This window comes from Procambarus clarkii, chromosome 45, assembly GCF_040958095.1.
Source record: "Procambarus clarkii isolate CNS0578487 chromosome 45, FALCON_Pclarkii_2.0, whole genome shotgun sequence".
Taxonomy (NCBI): domain Eukaryota; kingdom Metazoa; phylum Arthropoda; class Malacostraca; order Decapoda; family Cambaridae; genus Procambarus; species Procambarus clarkii.
Genome location: NC_091194.1, coordinates 2,010,016 through 2,032,310, shown reverse-complemented (window position 1 = coordinate 2,032,310; position 22,295 = coordinate 2,010,016). Strand labels below are relative to the sequence as shown.

Genomic DNA, 22,295 nt, shown 5'->3' with positions numbered 1-22,295 from the left:
TATACGCTAGGAATTTCAATATGGCGTTCAAATCATTTTAGGCAGGGAGTCTCTGGATCGGTTGGACGCTACGGGGTCATCGACGCCGACCCGTTCAGTCGTCAAGAAGCAGGGCGGCGTGAGGTGCGTCGCTCCCGTGTAGGTAAGGCTGATAAGTTTGTTTGTTTCTCAAATATATCTGAGCAGTTGGGAGGTACGCATGAATATATAGTCTACCTCCACCTACAATGCTTAATGCATTATACATTTGCTCGCTATTATAACATTGAGTTTTGTAATGTCTCGAGGGTCATTGTTTCCGTATTTTTTTTTTCATCCGGGTTCTGCAGTATTCAAATGTTTGTATTCCTCTAATGCTAAATAGTCTGTCCTCTCTCGGATATTGTTTAAGATTTTGAGGATCATGATTTGCCAACGTTATATGGGTAGGATATTACGTAGAATACACTTCCCCAGTGTTAAACTACCCCGTCGTCAGGCTAGGCTCGTTAACGCGGCGGTCGTCTCCCCCACATCCAAAGACGCATTATTTTTTTTTTTTTTTTTTTATATATATACAAGGGTTGTTACATTCTTGTACAGCCACTAAGTACGCGTAGCGTTTCGGGCAGGTCCCTGGAATACGATCCCCGCCGCGAGGAATCGTTGTTGCAACCAAGTACACATTTTACTGTTGCGTTAAACAGAGGCTACATTTGCGGATTTAAGGATTTGCGCCCAGTAAATCCTCCCCGGCCAGGATACGAACCCATGACAAAGCGCTCGCGGAACGCCACGCGAGTGTCTTACCACTGCACCACGGAAACCTACACACCATTTATTATCGACTTTCATGTACTGACATTATCGGATGATCCATAGATGTGTGGCTCCTCTTGCACGATAGTATGATACTGCCATAGATGAAAAACTTCCCAACAGGAAGGAGCGGGGACACCCTTCCGGGAACTGAATTTACCTGAGGGCCACTAACACTAGTGGCCTCGATGAGGGCAGTAAGCCGGCGGCTTGTCAAAGGTCCCCCCATTTGTTCTGATGATCTTTTCCAGCTTTATTTTAAAACCCAGCAGAGGTTTGGCGTTTACTGCTTCGGCGGGTAGGCGGTTCCACGGGTTTACAACCCTGTGGGTGAAAAAGCATTCTCGCTTGTTGAGTGTGAACCCGTTGCTCCTTGTTCGTGTAACATCTGACCTTTTGAAGACATTGTCCTGATCGACATTCTCCAAATTGTTTAGTATTTTAAAGGTTTCTATGAAGTCCGCCCTGTCATGTCTGGTTTGTGGTGTTGTTAGCCCTGTGGCCCTCAACCGTTCCTGATACGAGAGATGACTAAGCTCTGGTATGATTTTTGTTGTAAGACATATCTCCATAGCTCTGGTAAGACATGGCTCCATAACAGCTATGTCTTTCTGAAGATGAGGTCTCCATGCCTGGATGCAATATTTCATGTGGGGGCGCACCAGCTACAGTCTAAGTAGACCTAGCTAGGCGTGCGGTTACACAACTGGTCGGGCTCAGGTTAAATAACTGGTCGGGCTCCGGGTGTCACTTGGGCTGTGGGTTGTGCACGGTCAGGCTTCGGTTCGTGCATGGTTGTGCTTCAGCGCTTGTTTGTGTACTAGTGCTCCAGGTTTGTTTGCTAAGGCTCTATGTTTATATGTTTGCTAGAAATCCGGGTTTCTTTTTTTGTTTATAGTTCAATTGTTTGGTCGAGCTAGGAATGGAGTTTGGTTGTGCTCTGGGGCTGTTTAGCTTTGTGGGGATTGGATGAGATGTATACTTGCTAGGCTTAAGGTTACACAACTGGTCGGGGTACGGTTACACAACTGGTCTGGGTTACACAACTGGTCGGGGTCCGGTTACACAACTGGTGGGGCTCCTGTTACACAACTGGTCGGGCTCCGGTTAAATAGCTGGTCGGGCTCCGGTTAAATAACTGGTCGGGCTCCGGTTAAATAACTGGTCGGGCTCCGGGGGTGTAATTTGGGCCTTGGGTTGTGCATAGTCGGGCTTCCGTTCGTGCATGGTTGTAATCCAGAGGTTGTTTGTATGGTTCGTTCATGCTAGGCTTGCGGTTAGACAACTGGTCGGGCTCCTGTTTCACAACTTGTCGGGTTCAGATTACATAACACCAGGGGTGTGACTTGTTGGGCTTTGGGTTGTGCATGGTTGTGCTCTGGTTCGTACATGGTTGTGCTCCAGTGGTTGTTTGTGTACTAGTGCTCCAGGTTTGTTTGCTAAGGCTCTATGTTTATATGTTTGCTAGAAATCCGGGTTTCTTTTTTTGTTTATAGTTCAATTGTTTGGTCGAGCTAGGAATGGAGTTTGGTTGTGCTCTGGGGCTGTTTAGCTTTGTGGGGATTGGATGAGATGTATACTTGCTAGGCTTAAGGTTACACAACTGGTCGGGGTACGGTTACACAACTGGTCTGGGTTACACAACTGGTCGGGGTCCGGTTACACAACTGGTGGGGCTCCTGTTACACAACTGGTCGGGCTCCGGTTAAATAGCTGGTCGGGCTCCGGTTAAATAACTGGTCGGGCTCCGGTTAAATAACTGGTCGGGCTCCGGGGGTGTAATTTGAGCCTTGGGTTGTGCATAGTCGGGCTTCCGTTCGTGCATGGTTGTAATCCAGAGGTTTTGTATGGTTCGTTCATGCTAGGCTTGCGGTTAGACAACTGGTCGGGCTCCTGTTTCACAACTTGTCGGGTTCAGATTACATAACACCAGGGGTGTGACTTGTTGGGCTTTGGGTTGTGCATGGTTGTGCTCTGGTTCGTACATGGTTGTGCTCCAGTGGTTGTTTGTGTACTAGTGCTCCAGGTTTGTTTGCTAAGGCTCTATGTTTATATGTTTGCTAGAAATCCGGGTTTCTTTATTTGTTTATAGTTCAATTGTTTGGTCGAGCTAGGAATGGAGTTTGGTTGTGCTCTGGGGCTGTTTAGCTTTGTGGGGGTTGGATGAGATGTATACTTGCTAGGCTTAAGGTTACACAACTGGTCTGGGTTACACAACTGGTCGGGGTCCGGTTACACAACTGGTGGGGCTCCTGTTACACAACTGGTCGGGCTCCGGTTAAATAGCTGGTCGGGCTCCGGTTAAATAACTGGTCGGGCTCCGGTTAAATAACTGGTCGGGCTCCGGGGGTGTAATTTGGGCCTTGGGTTGTGCATAGTCGGGCTTCCGTTCGTGCATGGTTGTAATCCAGAGGTTGTTTGTATGGTTCGTTCATGCTAGGCTTGCGGTTAGACAACTGGTCGGGCTCCTGTTTCACAACTTGTCGGGTTCAGATTACATAACACCAGGGGTGTGACTTGTTGGGCTTTGGGTTGTGCATGGTTGTGCTCTGGTTCGTACATGGTTGTGCTCCAGTGGTTGTTTGTGTACTAGTGCTCCAGGTTTGTTTGCTAAGGCTCTATGTTTATATGTTTGCTAGAAATCCGGGTTTCTTTATTTGTTTATAGTTCAATTGTTTGGTCGAGCTAGGAATGGAGTTTGGTTGTGCTCTGGGGCTGTTTAGCTTTGTGGGGGTTGGATGAGATGTATACTTGCTAGGCTTAAGGTTACACAACTGGTCTGGGTTACACAACTGGTCGGGGTCCGGTTACACAACTGGTGGGGCTCCTGTTACACAACTGGTCGGGCTCCGGTTAAATAGCTGGTCGGGCTCCGGTTAAATAACTGGTCGGGCTCCGGTTAAATAACTGGTCGGGCTCCGGGGGTGTAATTTGGGCCTTGGGTTGTGCATAGTCGGGCTTCCGTTCGTGCATGGTTGTAATCCAGAGGTTGTTTGTATGGTTCGTTCATGCTAGGCTTGCGGTTAGACAACTGGTCGGGCTCCTGTTTCACAACTTGTCGGGTTCAGATTACATAACACCAGGGGTGTGACTTGTTGGGCTTTGGGTTGTGCATGGTTGTGCTCTGGTTCGTACATGGTTGTGCTCCAGTGGTTGTTTGTGTACTAGTGCTCCAGGTTTGTTTGCTAAGGCTCTATGTTTATATGTTTGCTAGAAATCCGGGTTTCTTTATTTGTTTATAGTTCAATTGTTTGGTCGAGCTAGGAATGGAGTTTGGTTGTGCTCTGGGGCTGTTTAGCTTTGTGGGGGTTGGATGAGATGTATACTTGCTAGGCTTAAGGTTACACAACTGGTCTGGGTTACACAACTGGTCGGGGTCCGGTTACACAACTGGTGGGGCTCCTGTTACACAACTGGTCGGGCTCCGGTTAAATAGCTGGTCGGGCTCCGGTTAAATAACTGGTCGGGCTCCGGTTAAATAACTGGTCGGGCTCCGGGGGTGTAATTTGGGCCTTGGGTTGTGCATAGTCGGGCTTCCGTTCGTGCATGGTTGTAATCCAGAGGTTGTTTGTATGGTTCGTTCATGCTAGGCTTGCGGTTAGGCAACTGGTCGGGCTCCTGTTTCACAACTTGTCGGGTTCAGATTACATAACACCAGGAGTGTGACTTGTTGGGCTTTGGGTTGTGCTCTGGTTCGTACATGGTTGTGCTCCAGTGGTTGTTTGTGTACTAGTGCTCCAGGTTTGTTTGCTAAGGCTCTATGTTTATATGTTTGCTAGAAATCCGGGTTTCTTTTTTTGTTTATAGTTCAATTGTTTGGTCGAGCTAGGAATGGAGTTTGGTTGTGCTCTGGGGCTGTTTAGCTTTGTGGGGGTTGGATGAGATGTATACTTGCTAGGCTTAAGGTTACACAACTGGTCGGGGTACGGTTACACAACTGGTCTGGGTTACACAACTGGTCGGGGTCCGGTTACACAACTGGTGGGGCTCCTGTTACACAACTGGTCGGGCTCCGGTTAAATAGCTGGTCGGGCTCCGGTTAAATAACTGGTCGGGCTCCGGTTAAATAACTGGTCGGGCTCCGGGGGTGTAATTTGGGCCTTGGGTTGTGCATAGTCGGGCTTCCGTTCGTGCATGGTTGTAATCCAGAGGTTGTTTGTATGGTTCGTTCATGCTAGGCTTGCGGTTAGACAACTGGTCGGGCTCCTGTTTCACAACTTGTCGGGTTCAGATTACATAACACCAGGGGTGTGACTTGTTGGGCTTTGGGTTGTGCATGGTTGTGCTCTGGTTCGTACATGGTTGTGCTCCAGTGGTTGTTTGTGTACTAGTGCTCCAGGTTTGTTTGCTAAGGCTCTATGTTTATATGTTTGCTAGAAATCCGGGTTTCTTTATTTGTTTATAGTTCAATTGTTTGGTCGAGCTAGGAATGGAGTTTGGTTGTGCTCTGGGGCTGTTTAGCTTTGTGGGGGTTGGATGAGATGTATACTTGCTAGGCTTAAGGTTACACAACTGGTCTGGGTTACACAACTGGTCGGGGTCCGGTTACACAACTGGTGGGGCTCCTGTTACACAACTGGTCGGGCTCCGGTTAAATAGCTGGTCGGGCTCCGGTTAAATAACTGGTCGGGCTCCGGTTAAATAACTGGTCGGGCTCCGGGGGTGTAATTTGGGCCTTGGGTTGTGCATAGTCGGGCTTCCGTTCGTGCATGGTTGTAATCCAGAGGTTGTTTGTATGGTTCGTTCATGCTAGGCTTGCGGTTAGACAACTGGTCGGGCTCCTGTTTCACAACTTGTCGGGTTCAGATTACATAACACCAGGGGTGTGACTTGTTGGGCTTTGGGTTGTGCATGGTTGTGCTCTGGTTCGTACATGGTTGTGCTCTGGTTCGTACATGGTTGTGCTCCAGTGGTTGTTTGTGTACTAGTGCTCCAGGTTTGTTTGCTAAGGCTCTATGTTTATATGTTTGCTAAAAATCCGGGTTTCTTTTTTGTTTATAGTTCAATTGTTTGGTCGAGCTAGGAATGGAGTTTGGTTGTGCTCTGGGGCTGTTTAGCTTTGTGGGGGTTGGATGAGATGTATACTTGCTAGGCTTAAGGTTACACAACTGGTCGGGGTACGGTTACACAACTGGTCTGGGTTACACAACTGGTCGGGGTCCGGTTACACAACTGGTGGGGCTCCTGTTACACAACTGGTCGGGCTCCGGTTAAATAGCTGGTCGGGCTCCGGTTAAATAACTGGTCGGGCTCCGGTTAAATAACTGGTCGGGCTCCGGGGGTGTAATTTGGGCCTTGGGTTGTGCATAGTCGGGCTTCCGTTCGTGCATGGTTGTAATCCAGAGGTTGTTTGTATGGTTCGTTCATGCTAGGCTTGCGGTTAGACAACTGGTCGGGCTTCTGTTTCACAACTTGTCGGGTTCAGATTACATAACACCAGGGGTGTGACTTGTTGGGCTTTGGGTTGTGCATGGTTGTGCTCTGGTTCGTACATGGTTGTGCTCCAGTGGTTGTTTGTGTACTAGTGCTCCAGGTTTGTTTGCTAAGGCTCTGTTTATATGTTTGCTAGAAATCCGGGTTTCTTTTTTTGTTTATAGTTCAATTGTTTGGTCGAGCTAGGAATGGAGTTCGGTTGTGCTCTGGGGCTGTTTAGCTTTGTGGGGGTTGGATGAGATGTATACTTGCTAGGCTTAAGGTTACACAACTGGTCTGGGTTACACAACTGGTCGGGGTCCGGTTACACAACTGGTGGGGCTCCTGTTACACAACTGGTCGGGCTCCAGTTAAATAGCTGGTCGGGCTCCGGTTAAATAACTGGTCGGGCTCCGGTTAAATAACTGGTCGGGCTCCGGGGGTGTAATTTGGACCTTGGGTTGTGCATAGTCGGGCTTCCGTTCGTGCATGGTTGTAATCCAGAGGTTGTTTGTATGGTTCGTTCATGCTAGGCTTGCGGTTAGACAACTGGTCGGGCTCCTGTTTCACAACTTGTCGGGTTCAGATTACATAACACCAGGGGTGTGACTTGTTGGGCTTTGGGTTGTGCATGGTTGTGCTCCGGTTCGTGCATGGTTGTGCTTCAGCGCTTGTTTGTGTACTAGTGCTCCAGGTTTGTTTGCTAAGGCTCTATGTTTATATGTTTGCTAGGAATCCGGGTTTCTTTTTTTGTTTATAGTTCAATTGTTTGGTCGAGCTAGGAATGGAGTTTGGTTGTGCTCTGGGGCTGTTTAGCTTTGTGGGGGTTGGATGAGGGCACTTGGGCTGTGGGTTGTGCATGGTCAGGCTTCGGTTCGTGCATGGTTGTGCTTCAGCGGTTGCTTGTGTACAAGTGCTCCAGGCTATGGGTCCCTACACATGCACCAGAGGTGGTACCCCTTTTAGGTTAAAAAATATACGTATATATATATATAAATATATATATATATATATATATATATATATTTATTGTGTGTGCAGAAATAATATTAATAAACTAATTTACATCGTGTAGTGTACTCTATATACCAAAATATATTACTTTGAAACCCGTATCAGTCACTAAACAAAAAATTGGGCTACTCTTATTACAAATTCGCTACTTTTAGACCGTCAGCTCGCGCGGGCACGTGCACTAGCTGCCTCTATCCCTTCAACAACAACAACAACCTTTGCTCCATCTGTCGTCGTGGCCCCAAAACAACTCTTGTACCGTCTCGCAAACAGTATGTGTTGTATTCCTGGTTCCTCCTTGACCTCGTGCTGGTTCCTGGGAGTTGTTGAGGTGTTGCGTTTGGTGTCTGTGTAGAGGTAAGGTCAGTTACTCCGCCTGGCACTCTCGTCACTTGTTACTCCTCGCCTGGCACTCTGGCCACTTGTTACTCCGCCTGGCACTCTTATTGGGGGGTCGACGTTCCATTCCTCATAAACAAAGTGGTTGGGCACCGTTCCTTAACTCTTTCTTATTCCAATACCTTCCTTATTCTCATATGCTTTGCGAGTGCTATATTGTCATACTGGCTTAGCATTTTCTCATGATAATCACCTTACCTTAATTAAGGACTTTATCCCAATATGCGACAAGCAATTCGGATTTTATTCTTGCCACTTGACAGTAATTTTCTAATACATAATTTTCTTGCCATATAATTTCTGCTGTGCTTTGCTCTTTTTATGCAATTTTATTATTTTTGTTGTCATGGAAATGAATGTACTATAAAGGGACTGAGGAGAATTATAATCTGCATTACAAATACTGAAGAGGATGTGAATACTATATGGAAGATAGAGATTATATTATCTTTAAAAACGTTTGGCTAGGTGATCAGGGTATGGTGAGATTGTACATAGGTGTTTTGACAAATCTCATCTTTTTCTAAGTGTCAAAACCATATACTGTATATTGTTAGGTTAGGCTGTATTGCAGTGGGTTGAGTAAGGCTGAGGTAAGGTCATGTACATTTTAAAATTCATTGTCCAACTGTCTTGTGTATTATATGACTTTGCACAGTTATTTTAAGAATTAACTTAATGTTTTGATTGTCTTTACAGCAGATCTTACACAGGCCAAGAAGAGTGAATTATGGCAATGGCTGACACAAGAATGCATGGACGTTTGCAAGTCATCAGGAACCATTTACTCTTGCACTCCCCTACTCTCAGAAATGCTAGCAGCTGTGCTGAAAAAGTGAGAACTTATTAGTATGTTTAAGTGTATATGTACTTAATATTTGTGAGTTGACCAGACCACACACTAGACGGTGAAGGGACGACGACGTTTCGGTCCATCCTGGATCATTCTCAAGTCGATTGTGGTTCATCAATCGTCACAAACAATCGCAATCGACTTGAGAAGGGTCCAGGACGGACCGAAACGTCGTCGTCCCTTCACCTTCTAGTGTGTGGTCTGGTCAACTTACTTTAGCCACGTTATTGTGACTCATCGCCTGAATATTTGTTAGTTTCATACAACTAAATTAGTTAAAGACTGATTATGTTACATAAGTTTAAATTTACTTTTATACAAATATAATCCCAAATGTAGACCCTTACGTACATTATGCTTGATAGTTCACTCAAGATTAAAAGTAGCAAGTACTGTACTTAAGTTGAAAGTCATTTACATAGTATCATTGTTAATAAGTACAGTATCTCAGAACTCATTTGTATTAACCAAGCTATTTTTTGTGTGTATTCAATGTGGGAGGACAGATGTTACATTTATTATTTTGCATATTTTACTCCTAAAAGGCTTTTTTCATCATCTGTGAATGTTTCTCCAACTTATGACAGTTGAAAGCAAAATATTTGATTTAATTCTGCTTCTTTTCAGAGTAAAAAGCAAGTTGTCTTCAATGCTTCTTCTGTCCAAAGCGGTCTGGTGGGGGCGCTCAAAGCAGGCTTGGCTCAGATAGGTGTGACTGACGTGGAAGTAGAACCACCTCCAGAAGGAATGGAAGAGGAGTATGCCACACTTCTTACTCCAGCTGCTGTCAAATTTGTCGCTGAGCTTACCAGACAGTTTAATGCTCAATTTGACCTTGTAAGAAAGCTCTCACCTATGTATTGTGTATTTGTCATAGCAGTAGTCCCGTATCCTGATGTTACTAATAACATTTATTTTATACCAATGGTGCCCTTGCCTACTTAGTGGGGTGACCATGACAGAGAACCTTGTAAACAGCTTTTACGAACATGGTCTTCAATTCCATTTATTCTTTCATGAGAAGTTTTCAGTATGTAATAATAGTAATATAATAATAATAATAATAATAATAATGTTTATTTATATGAAAATACATACATTAGATGCAAAATACAGTCGAGAATTTGTAGGTAAACAATACAGAGCAGGTAAACATTATATAGAGCCACTAATACACAGAGCGTTTCCCTTCTAGAAAATTGATCACCAAACTCGCCTCATAAAATTTGCATTACCCATGAGTCAAGTGTTCATTTGTCTACACAGTTTCATTTTTTATTTACCGTGAAATGGAACTATGTTTTGATGCCTCTCAGTATTTTCACACACATATCACATAGAAAGTGGATTGATCTCTGAGTACAAAAGCTCCCTACACATCCACCACTGAACTTTGCCACCATCCACCACAGCCCCCATGCCCACCACTGAGGGGTGGTGGGGATGGGGGCAAGATGTTTGGAAAAGATCCTTGTCCCCTGTGGGTTGAGATTCACCGGGTACCTGCTGTACTCTACGTATTTACAAAGGCCTTACAGTCTCAGTGATGTAGGCTAAGTTAATCTACCCAAGTGATGCCCTTATAAGAGCATTTCATTACACTCTGTGCTCTATTTTCACTAAAATAAACAATGTTCATTAGTGATTTTAAAATTATTATATTCAGTAATATTCTATGCTTTGAGAACATGTTTGATTTAGTATTGAATTATTTGGTCCCTATTTGTTTTCCTCTCATTTTTCAACAATCAAAATGTTTATGAATTTTATTAGATACAAAAAGATTTTTTTTAAATTTAATACGAAGCTAGGCAAAAGTGATTTTAATCTCCAAAACATTATCCCTTTTCCATGGGCGGTCAATTGTAAATACGGTACAGTACTGTCAAAATATAAATGTCGCTGCTACCTTGTAAGCAGGCATCCAGGAACAGAGGTTCTCGCTTCTCAGATGTGAAGTACAAACTATATATGTGTATGAACACCACTGGCAATGTGTTTGGCTAAACCCTGTCTTGTTATGTTAGCAAACAGCACCGGGAAGCACAATAATAATTCAGAAATGTCTTAAAAAGGTATTCACTCTAAAGTTATTTTGACTTTCCCATAAATAACTGTTTCAGTACTGTACAGCAACATGTTATTTTTACAGATGATGAAAGAGCGACTGAGGCGAAAAGTAGAGATGGATATTAATGGTCATCTGCCAAGCTTTATAAGGAATTTGAAGGTAAAGTGACTTTAGCATTCTTTATGAAATAGGTATAATTAGGCTGTAATGCATGTTGTACTACTTTTGTATGAGAGTATAAATAGGCACTTGTTCAGTCAAATGATGATGACATCGTTATGAAGTGATGAAAATGCATTGTCGTGAAGCTGGGCATGGTGAGACGAGGAGAGAGAGAGTCTCTTCTCCATGTATATTATTCCTTCAGTGCACATGTGCATATTTGTGATGTCATTAGTGTCTTAACATTAAAATGAGTCTTGTCGCATTATGGAATATTTATTTACTGTAATTCTTTATTTCAGGTTGAGGAGGGGAGCTGGAGAGTGGCTCCAGTACCAAAGAGACTTGTGTGCCGCAAACTTGACCTGGGGGATGTGTCCCCTGCGAACACTGACAAGTTTATAGAGGCACTACAATGTGATGTCAATGGTATACAGACTGACTTTGACGATGGTCATTGTCCAACTTGGTGTGCCCAGCTGCGTGGCCTTCATAATGTTTATAAGGCTGTGTTTGGTCTTTTCCCTGGCGTGGGAGATATCGGCAAATTACCAATCTTAATGTTACGTCCTCGTGCCTGGAACATGATTGAACACAATATTCTGGTTCGTGGAAACACGTTATGTGCTGCATCGTACTATCACAGTAAAGCCATTCATGTAAAGAATCTAGCCAAGTGATTATGGTATATTCATTAGATGTCCTACACCTTGCCTTCTTTTTTTATAATTGTGTTAGTTTGTGTATGCATCTAATGCGTACACAACCTCTTACTTCATGTACTCATATTTTTTATATTTCATATTTTTAATATTTTTCTGCATCTTGCATTCTTCTTAGCAAGATGAATGGATTAGTATTCATCTTGCTATACTCATCTTGCATATAACTAATGTTTATGTGAACAAGTAATATAACCTCCTAGTCGGGCCATGCTAGTGCTAGGGATACACTGAAGAAAAACACATTTCACATTTCAAATTGACAATGTTCAACTGCTGAAAGGACATGCTAGTGTCACCCAGGACCTGCTTGTGATAGCACTACATAGAAGTCCTTGTTATGCTAAGTAGGGCTTGGAAATGTTTGCATTTTGTGTGTAAATTTCTGTAGTGACTGTGAGCTTGGCTGAACTTTTCTCCAATGACTTCCTAGTATCAGTATTATTGAAGTAGGGTCTGAAAGCTGAGAAAAGTATGCACCCTTTGTCATAGTGTTCATGTCATTCAAGTTTTGCATCCTACTTGTTTTCCTCTTGCTTATTAGACACTTAGTTTTGCTTTGCCATTTGAAGTTAAGGACTCGGTAAATGGCAAATGGAAATACTGTGTTTTCTATTTGAAATGAATATCTCTTCCATAATAACATAGGTTAATTATATCAAACTTTATTTTTCAGGTTGATGGGAAGGAAGTTCCTGGGCCTCTCTTTGACTTTGGGCTCCTTATGTTCCACTGTGCTTCCCGTCTTGTAGCTGCACAGAGTGGGCCATTCTTTTATCTCTCTAAACTTGAAGGAGCTAATGAGGCTAGAGTTTGGAATAATATATTTTGCTGGACCCAAGATAAACTCAACATTCCTCAAGGTTTGCCTTATTATTTCCCTTTATTTTGCATCTTTATTTCATCGGTGTTCATTTTGTACACCTACACATTACTGAGCAAGATCCTTTTGTATGTTTGTCTCCTAGAATGTTTGGCATCATGGTTTGACTTTACGTTGTGCTACATACAGTAGCACAACTGTAAGCATTGCGCCTTCTTTTGATAATTACAGTACTTAGTTACTTCCCTTTAAGTTTCAATGCAGACATATATATATTATTTTCCCCACTTTCTGCCTCCAGATGTTTCCATGGCTTCGATTGTTGAAGAATTGATTGATTCTTCCAGGATTGGTTGACCTGGTATACTTCATTACATCATATAGAGTTGTAAAAACCATATGTACATAATCAGGATGTGTGTGTGTTTTGGGGGGGGTGAATCATGTACTGTAATTATAATGTAATTTCATTCCATGACAACTACTGTATTAGCATTGTAGCATTTGTGATAACTACATTTACATGATAAGGTCTTGAAATGATGGCAAGATATTTTTTTCATGGGTCACGGTATATCTACTACCACACCTTGAGGTGCTTCCGGGGCTTAGCGTCCCCGCGGCCCGGTCGTCGACCAGGCCTCCTGGTTGCCGGACTGATCAACCAGGCTGTTGGACGCGGCTGCTCGCAGCCTGACGTACGAGTCACAGCCTGGTTGATCAGGTTGACAATAAACATGTATTCAGGGCTATTATATCCATATTATCATCATTGGTATAAATCCCAGACAATAATAGTTGTCTGATGATAGCCGCATTACCATGTCAATCATTATATGATAACCATATTATCTTGTGAATAAACATATGACAATAACCTTGTGAATAAACGTATGACGATAACTGTATTACTTTGTAAATGAACGTATGACGATAACTGTGTTACTTTGTGAATGAACGTATGACGATAACTGTGTTACTTTGTGAATGAACGTATGACGATAACTGTGTTACTTTGTGAATGAACGTATGACGATAACTGTATTACTTTGTGAATGAACGTATGACGATAACTGTATTACTTTGTGAATGAACGTATGACGATAACTGTATTACTTTGTGAATGAACGTATGACGATAACTGTGTTACTTTGTGAATGAACGTATGACGATAACTGTATTACTTTGTGAATGAACGTATGACGATAACTGTATTACTTTGTGAATGAACGTATGACGATAACTGTATTACTTTGTGAATGAACGTATGACGATAACTGTATTACTTTGTGAATGAACGTATGACGATAACTGTATTACTTTGTGAATGAACGTATGACGATAACCGTATTTGCCATGTTAATAAAAGTATGACGATAACTGATTACCTTGTGAATAAACGTATGACAATAACCGTATTACCGTGTGAATAAACATATGACGATAAACGTATGATGATAACTGTATTACTTTGTGAATAAACATATGACAATAACCACACTTTGAGAGTTGATGTCACGTTTTTTCTTACAAAAGGCTAGCATGCTACAGCATTTATAGTATATTTAATTTATAATTAATTCCAGGTACAATCAAGGCTTGTGTGCTAATAGAAAATATATTGGCATCATTTGAGATGGATCAAATACTGTATGAGCTTCGCAACCATTCTCTTGGTCTAAATTGTGGAATTTGGGATTACTCTGCATCCTTCGTTAATAAATTTGGTAAGTAGCTGATATCAAAGTTCTCAGCTTTCTGATTTGCATGTTCTTTTTCACTTTTAAAGTACATAGCATAATGATCCAATTTATCATGCTACACAAATATTGTATATTGTTGTAACTTAATAATATATTTAGTTAGGAGAATCTCTCAAGTCTTTCCAGCCACTGTGGATGAATATAAATGATGGAATAGAAAGTTGTATTCTACAGGCTGTATATTTGAGACAGCAAACAATACAAACAAGGGGTAAGTACATATTTACCCCTTGTGGACATTACCTCAGGAAGTATACTACGCTCCACAAAATTTATTTTACATATGTTTCGTAGAATAATGTGTAGCACAGGAGACTAGCAATTAGCAACTAAGATGTAATTTAAAATTTGTGTAAGCACATACAGTACATTACTACAGCACAGAAAGGTACTGACTGAAATTGTCACATTCTATACACATAATATTAATACACACATAATAATACTATACACAGAGGTATAGTAGTCTGATGTCATAGGTACTAGATTAACTCTCAAAATACCCCTTTGTAAAATGCACTTCATCTTAACTCTTTCATGTTAACAGCAATTCCCCTTTCATTAAAGAACTTTAAATGAAGTTACTTTAAAAATGATGAGGTGTCAAGGAGAAAAAGCAACAGATGTGTTAATGTATTTACCCACTACACACACAAATCACAATAGCGTGATTCATCAAATGAACAAATCTACAAGGACCGTGACGAGCCCTTGTGGTTCAAACCTTCGTCACAGCCCTTGTGGATTTGTTCATGTATTTACTATTATTGAATTTATTAAATATTTAGCAATTTATATAAATTATCTTAATTTTAAAATTTCATTAATCTCATGACTGTGATTTATTTAGGGCACAGGAGTGATTTTGTTTTGCCAGACCGCAATAAGTATGTTAACATGCAACGTCACTTTCTGCGGAGCTATATGGATTTGGTCATCCAGACTTGCCACAGACGAGGAGCTCATGCAACTGGCGGTATGGCAGCTACCATCCTGGAATCTCAGTAAGCCATTGGTGTGTGTGTATCTGTTGGGTTACATAGATGAAATGGTATAACTGCATGGTATTTCTTCAGTATTAGTGTCTTTCATGATCCGTCAGAGGGATTCCTTACAATTGTATATTTGTTCTAATCTCTCTCTCATTATGTTCTCTATATGTCCCTTTTTGCACAATACTGAATACTAGCTGGATTTACTACTTTAACTATGAGCAGTACATCCTGAACACTAGCACAGTTACATTACTTTATCATATAGTCCTTAGCCATATGAAAACTTACCCATCTATTCGTACTATCACTATTGATAGTACGAATAGTGATGATGGGGATATTTGTACATAATACGAACTGCAGCACAGAAATAAAGGCAAGGAGGAAACCACCAGAATGGCTTAACGTAGAACTAGCAAAGCATTGTGGCTCAGTGAGACATGTAGGACACTTCTGGGCCATCCACTGCATCCTAACCTAATTTCCTGCCGTCTCGACTCGTCTTGCTGCTGGACTTAAATAAGCCAGAACAAGAGAGTGAGGCTGACAATTTGCACAACTCTTTCCTCAATCTAAGTCAAGCGCAAATACACGACTTCAACCCATTCATTGAAGTCATGATCATCTTCTACTCTGAAGGATGAACATCATAAAACATGAATTTTTTTGTGGTTCCACAGTCTCGCATACTATCCACAGTCAGTGTATTGCATGTACATTTTTTAAGGATATGTTGTAAACGGAGAGTGACTACTCTATTACACTTCATTATATAGTTTTATTTAAACTTTCCAGTGGCAAACATAGTTTTACCTATCATTTTAAACTTGACATTGATGAATAATTTTTTCAGAGATCCGAATGTTATAACCAAAATTACAGAGGCTAAATATCGGGAAATACTTGCCGGTGCTGATGGCTTCATGGTGTATGATGTGCGTTTAGTCCCAGTTATGAATAAAGTAAGTTTAACACATGCTTAATAAATCTGCGCACAATTTGAAATTCATTAGACAAAAGTAATACTGTATGTTTATAGTCATAATAATGAATCTTACTTTGCCTTTCCTCTTGGTTTTGGTGCTGACTAATATTTTCTTCTTGCTCTACTGTTTCTATTTAATTTTTTTTTTTTTTTGCATTCTGAATGTCTTATGTGAAGATTTGTTTTGTTTAATTTTATATATACAGAGAAAAAGTTTAGATGGAGGGAGGAAGGTAACTGCACCTTGTGAGGAGGGAGGATGGTAGCTGCACTTTGTGGGGAGGGAGGATGGTAGCTGCACTTTGTGGGGAGGGAGGGAGGATAGTAACTGCACCTTGTGGGGAGGGTGGGAGGGAGGATGGTAGCTGCACTTTGTGGGGAGGAAGGATGGTAGCTGCACCTTGTGAGGAGGGAGGATGGTAGCTGCACCTTGTGAGGAGGGAGGATGGTAACTGCACCTTGTGGGGATGAAGGATGGTAGCTGCACCTTGTGGGGAGGGAGGGAGGATGGTAGCTGCATCTTAGGAAGATGGCTGCTGGATCTTGGACAGGGAGGGTTGTAGCTGTGTCATTCAATTTCTGCCTAAGATAAAGATCAGTATGTCATATGACAGATCATATGCAGTCAGGTAGAATTACATTCTGACCCCCAGCACCATAGAGATCTTATCAAACATCCCTGTAGGATTATTATAGGGTATCTGGAAGTCCTCAAATTCAAGAGGACTTCTAGAAGAAGAATAATGCACATTCAAACATCTTCAAATGCGTCCTTAGCCTTACAAGTGACCATCATAGAGCGAATCTCGCTTACTGTTCATTTGTCTGCCTAACTAGCAACCTGGCAGTAGCACTATAAACAATTTATGGTTTCAACAGACTGCCATATGATGTGTATAATACAGTACTGTACTGTACTTCTAATGAAACTGAGAGATTTTGTATTAGTTTTACAGCAGGGTTAGTAGTAGTAGGCATCCATCAGTCTCAGGAGACTATGGAGTTGCAAAACATAAAAAGGGTTATGCATTTATAAATATTGTTACAGTCGAGGAATATTTGACTGTTTCCCCCCAATACTGAATATAAGGTATATATAGATGTGTGTGTGTGCATTCAGGTATGTATATGTGTATATTGTGTATGTTGGGGTCTTGTGTATTTGTGTGTGTATTCATAGGGTGCTGATCTTGTATTTTAATTATGGGTAACATTTATTGGAAACTTGATGATTATTTTCAGCTATATATTTCTGATATTAATTAATATATTTTAGATGTTGGCCCACGTGGAGATAAACCAGATTCACACTCAACGACAGGATGTGCAGCTTACCCCTGAAGACCTGTTACAGATGCCCTCAGGTACCGAGATAAAGCTTGCCTGACTTTGTGTACGGTGCCGGTAATTTTGGGCTCGTGTACAATATCAATTATTTTGGGCTTGTGTACAATATCAATTATTTTGGGCTTGTGTACAATATCAATAATTTTGGGTTTGTTTATAATTTTGTTCTTTTGGGTTTGAGTACAATATCGGTAATTTTAGGTTTGTATATAATATTTCAAATTTGACGTAGTATTTTATGCCTTCATTCCTTTGTGTACTTCCTTTCTTACAGTGGTGGGCTTTGTGTGGAAAATAAATTGAGATATTTTAAGTACTTTCAGGTGTTGAAAACACTTGAAAAGTGCATTTAACATTTACTGGCAGTTTTCATGTTCAGTATTCATTGGCTATCACAAAAGTGAAACAGTTGATGCTTGTATTCAAAAATAAGTAAAGAGAATGAGCATCCCCTCAGCATGATTGGTTGCCATGTTTCATATTACTGTATTTGTTGAAAATATGTTTATTAGATACATTATTAAAAAATCATTTGCAAGTATTTTATTTTGGTTTTAAATGTTATTTCAAAGACCTTCAATGCTTCAGAAGTTCATAATACAATATTACGCTTATTACAGGTGGTGTGACCTTAGATGGCCTTAGGCACAATGTAGCTGTTGGTATCCTCTTCATTGATGCATGGCTGCAAGGCAAAGGCCACTTCATTTATAAAGCAGCAGTAGAAGACTCGGCTACAGCAGAAATTTCTCGCTCACAAGTATGGCAGTGGATCAGACACAGGGTGAGTCAGAGAAGAAAGTTATAAAGATTGTAGACACTAGTTAAGTTTTTAAGAGGTGAGAGAGCAAAATGATGGGTTTAATTCAGCTTTTCAAAATAATAGACAAAATATAATAATACTCTATTGTATTAAAACTGGGAATGAAGTGCCAATGTTAGGAGAGATTTAAGAGTTTAAGTGTTTGGGATTGGTATTCTACAAGCATAAAACAGTTGTAGGAGAAATAAGAGAATAGCATAAGTAAGAAATTTTATGAAGTCCATAAAAGGATGATAAAAAGAGAGGAATGCTATCATATATTTAAAGAAAACAGATTAAGTGACTTTATAATTCTGTCCAGGCAAGTGAGTAAGATGGAAGTCAGAAGAGAGAGAGATCCCTCTAAATTTAAGGTAAACTATTGTATTGAAGAAATACAAGAGGCATTGCAAAATTTAGATGAATAAGTAATTGAGAAGTAGATGGTAACTGTGAGATTGCCAAGAGCAAAGGTATTAGGTTTGAGATGGTACAATGATTTAAGAAATATTCTTTTCTCAATAATGGTTTATAAATATACAGTGGAAAATACATAATAAGATCTCAAAGATAATATAGAGGAGTGAAGGTTCTTAGTGAGCATCTATTGCAATAGTACAAGTAACTTCCTCTTAATGAAAAGGAAGATCTCATTCAACAGCTGTAGTCAAATATCAAGTTAGTGGAAAATGCTGTTACTGGCAAGGTGCAGTTGCAGGGCATTCTGTGGTGAAGTTGAATGGCTCAGAAATCGAATAGGAGAAGTAGCAGAAAGAGCTTGTTACTTTATTTGCTTGGCAGTTGAATGTGTTAGTGTCAAAATGTTTTATTTGTGGAAAATATGTGCCAGACTGAAAGTGATTAAACAACTCCTGCCCGAAACGCTTTGCGTAATAGTGGCTTTAGGCATTGTATGTACTAGCTCTATCTATAAATCTATCAATTTTTGTATCGCCTCTTGTATGTATGTACTTTACCTGAATAAACATTTGAATTTTTGAATTTGAACTGTGTAATAGTATAATTTTTGTAGTATTTAATAAATGCTATATATCTAGCAAATATTTGCAATGAATATTTTTATAGCAAAAATGTCAAAATCAATTATTTTATTTCTTGTACACTAGGTGCTCATCTGTATGCCATTTTTGTTTTTGTTTTATTAAATCCAAGTTATACAAATAATGTAATTTATTTTACAGGCAACATTGGAGGATAATGATGAAGTTATCACAAGAAGTCTCGTTCAGCAACTGATTAAAGACTTCGTAAACTCTGCTGTGGTCTTAGACGACCAAATGCCTTTTAAGTCAGATAAAGATAAGGAAAGATTACAAGCAGCTGCTGAAATATTTGAAGAGATTGTTACCAAGAGAGACTTTCCCGAGTTTCTCACAACATACTTAAATCTTGATCACACATTCTTGAGCTATCAGAAGAAACATTTAAAGTAGAAAAGCATTTTCTTCCAGCCAGACACTAAAGTAGTAGTTAGAAATGCTTGTGCTTGGGTTTCAGCAACATACCATAAATATATATATATAAGTATATATATTTGTTTAATGTTAAACTTTTTTACATTTTAATATTGTTGTGGTTTTTTTTCTCATATTTTTTGTAAAAGTATTTGCTTAGAGAATCAATTTCCTAGTCAATGACCAGAGAAGATAAGCTAGACTTATATATTCTTGAAACGCAATACAACCTACAAAATACATTTGTTACCTGCAGCGTATGAACTCCTCCAATTTATAGATAGATTTTGGTAACAAACTGGTTCTGTATAATATAGATGAGGATATCAGTTCATTTAAGCAATCGTCTAAAATCTGAATCGACAGTCTACCAGGGTAATAATTCCCTGCTGATCAGCTGGGTTGTGAATTGTGTGTGGTGTAGGCTGTTATCAGCAGTGGCCTTACCAATAAAGTCATTACAGGAAAAGTCTGGTCAGGGGTTGTGCGAATCGAAGAACTTTCAAACTGGTTGGAGGTAAAACGCAATGATATACACTGTGTATACTGAATACAGTATACAGTATGTATATACTTCATACTGAGTGCTCACACTATAACCGAGTATACAGTATGTATATACTTCATAGTGATTATACACACTGTGTATACTGAGCATACATAGTGTATACTGTGTGTGTGTGTATCAACAGAAAATACTGAATGTATACTGAGTATTGGCATTCTGAGTTTGTATGGAGAACCTCTATTGCTAAATACTGGTACCTGGGTACTATATTATTGTTAACAAAGGTTAGATATTCATGGCATAAGCCTGGGTTGTTCTTCGGCAAGTGGAAGTATTTAGTACAAACTTGATAGGTGCATTAGGGAACTACAATGCAAGTTTCGACAAACATGGTAAGATGAATGGTTTACTTACATGATGTATCCAGAGGATTGTTTGTGAAAAGCAAATATATACAGGTATTATAAATATTCTGATGAGAATATATATGCTTTTATTTTAGAGCAAGATTATAGTTAGAAATTAAAATTTGAGAAGTATTTAGTGTGAAGCATTCACTGAAGAATGAACAAAAGCATTTATGGAGATTGCATGACCATATGGATATGGCACAATCATATGTTTGTATGGAATATTTTGTTAATGCGAGATGATGCAAAATATAGTTATGGTGTTACAGATAGTACAAGATGGCTAGACAACCCCATAGAAAACAGTGAATAGGGTGAATGAAATGTTTAAGGAAAGGAAATTTAAAAGATACTGACAAGATAATTCCTGAGAGTTAAATGGTTAAAACGTTTGTAGGGTAAATGTGAGAGTACATGAGGGATAGGTCTTGTCTGGTGAATCACCTTGTGTACAACTTAATATATAATTAATATATACAATATATACAGCTTTGCCAAATACTTATGGGATGGCAAGGAACTAATATGGTGCCAAAAGTACATAGTTACTGGTGAATTGTTTATATATACAATACATTAAATATAAAATAAATGTGTATATATAATATATATATATACAGGTAAATATATAATATTTTTGGGATTACATTTTATAAATAAAATATCTGGCTTTTCAGTTTTGTGCTTTTTCTCCTTTAGTGCCTAATATACTGACTGTCACTTCTGCAGGTCGTCTACGAACCCAGAATGATAGCTGGTTGTATGTGTACTGAATGTTACAATCACTATCTTGAGTCCAAATTAATCCTTTGCACATGCAGTGAGCAGAACCACAGATCATGGGACACAAATTCTGCCTTTAGAAACTTGTGTAAAGAATCGTTTAGGACCTTGTATACCACTATGTCAGACCAATCCTGGAGTATGCAGCTCCAACCTGGAGTCCATACCCAGTTAAACACAAGACAAAGTTATAGAAGATTCAGAGGTATATAGTACCACCGGATTAGTCCTAGAACTGAGAGGTACGAGCTACAAGGAGAGGCTATGGGAGATAAACTTCACGTCCCTGGAAAACTGATGAGTAAGGGGGGACATGACTACAGTACCTACAAAATAATCGGGAATTGAGAGGGTGGACAAAGGCAAACCATTTAACATGGGTGGAACCTGAAGGAGACACAGGTGAAAACGAAGTACCCAAATGAGGCACAGAGATTAGAAAGATTTTTTTTCAGTGTCAGAGTAGTTAACAAATGGAATGTATTAGGCAGTGAGTGGTGGAGGCAGACTATATGCAATTTAAAATGTAGATATGATAGATCCTAGTAGGCTCCAGAATCTGTACACCAGTTGATTGACAGTTGAGAGGCAGGACCAAAAAGCCAAAGTACAATTAGGTGAGTACAGTGAGTAATATATCAGATTGCCAGTTTTATATGCTGTCTAAAATTATAGTGTTTCTACAACTTTCCATTTAGGTCATGAATTTGCAAACTAGTTTTGATACTCTACTAGGCTGTGCAGCTCTAATTATAAAGATGTGCATAGTTCATTTTATAGATTACTGTGCAGAGTCTGCTGAATGCTCCTAAATCCCAGAGGTAGACTGAGCAGCTGTTATCTCAATTTCCCACTAAAATATTGCTTTCCTAACAAGAAACATAAAAATCAATTGCATTGCTTAAACTTGAAAAGCATGCAACTCATCTAACCTATCTAAGCTGATGCGTTAAAAATGTCGATATTGCATATC

The 22,295-nt window shown here is 40.1% G+C and overlaps 1 protein-coding gene across 7 annotated transcripts; it reads left to right on the top strand.

Annotated features, from left to right (window-relative positions):
• The first annotated feature begins 41 nt into the window (after window positions 1-41).
• Window positions 42-21,215, top strand: LOC123769925 (malate synthase). 7 transcript variants are annotated; one of them, XM_045761366.2, is made up of 12 exons: window positions 42-142; window positions 8,323-8,458; window positions 9,104-9,313; window positions 10,629-10,706; window positions 11,012-11,314; window positions 12,108-12,294; window positions 13,841-13,981; window positions 14,868-15,021; window positions 15,866-15,974; window positions 17,274-17,361; window positions 17,965-18,128; window positions 19,349-21,215. In XM_045761366.2, exons 2-12 carry the CDS (start codon window positions 8,354-8,356, stop codon window positions 19,598-19,600), a joined length of 1,791 nt encoding a protein of 596 aa, XP_045617322.1. In that variant the 5' UTR covers window positions 42-142; window positions 8,323-8,353; the 3' UTR covers window positions 19,601-21,215. The 7 variants fall into 7 exon arrangements, with proteins under 7 accessions (XP_045617322.1, XP_045617320.1, XP_045617321.1 ...); XM_045761364.2 differs by lacking the exon at window positions 42-142 and adding an exon at window positions 7,348-7,496; XM_045761365.2 differs by lacking the exon at window positions 42-142 and adding an exon at window positions 7,407-7,581 and having other exon boundaries at window positions 8,326-8,458.
• Window positions 21,216-22,295: the final 1,080 nt, after the last annotated feature.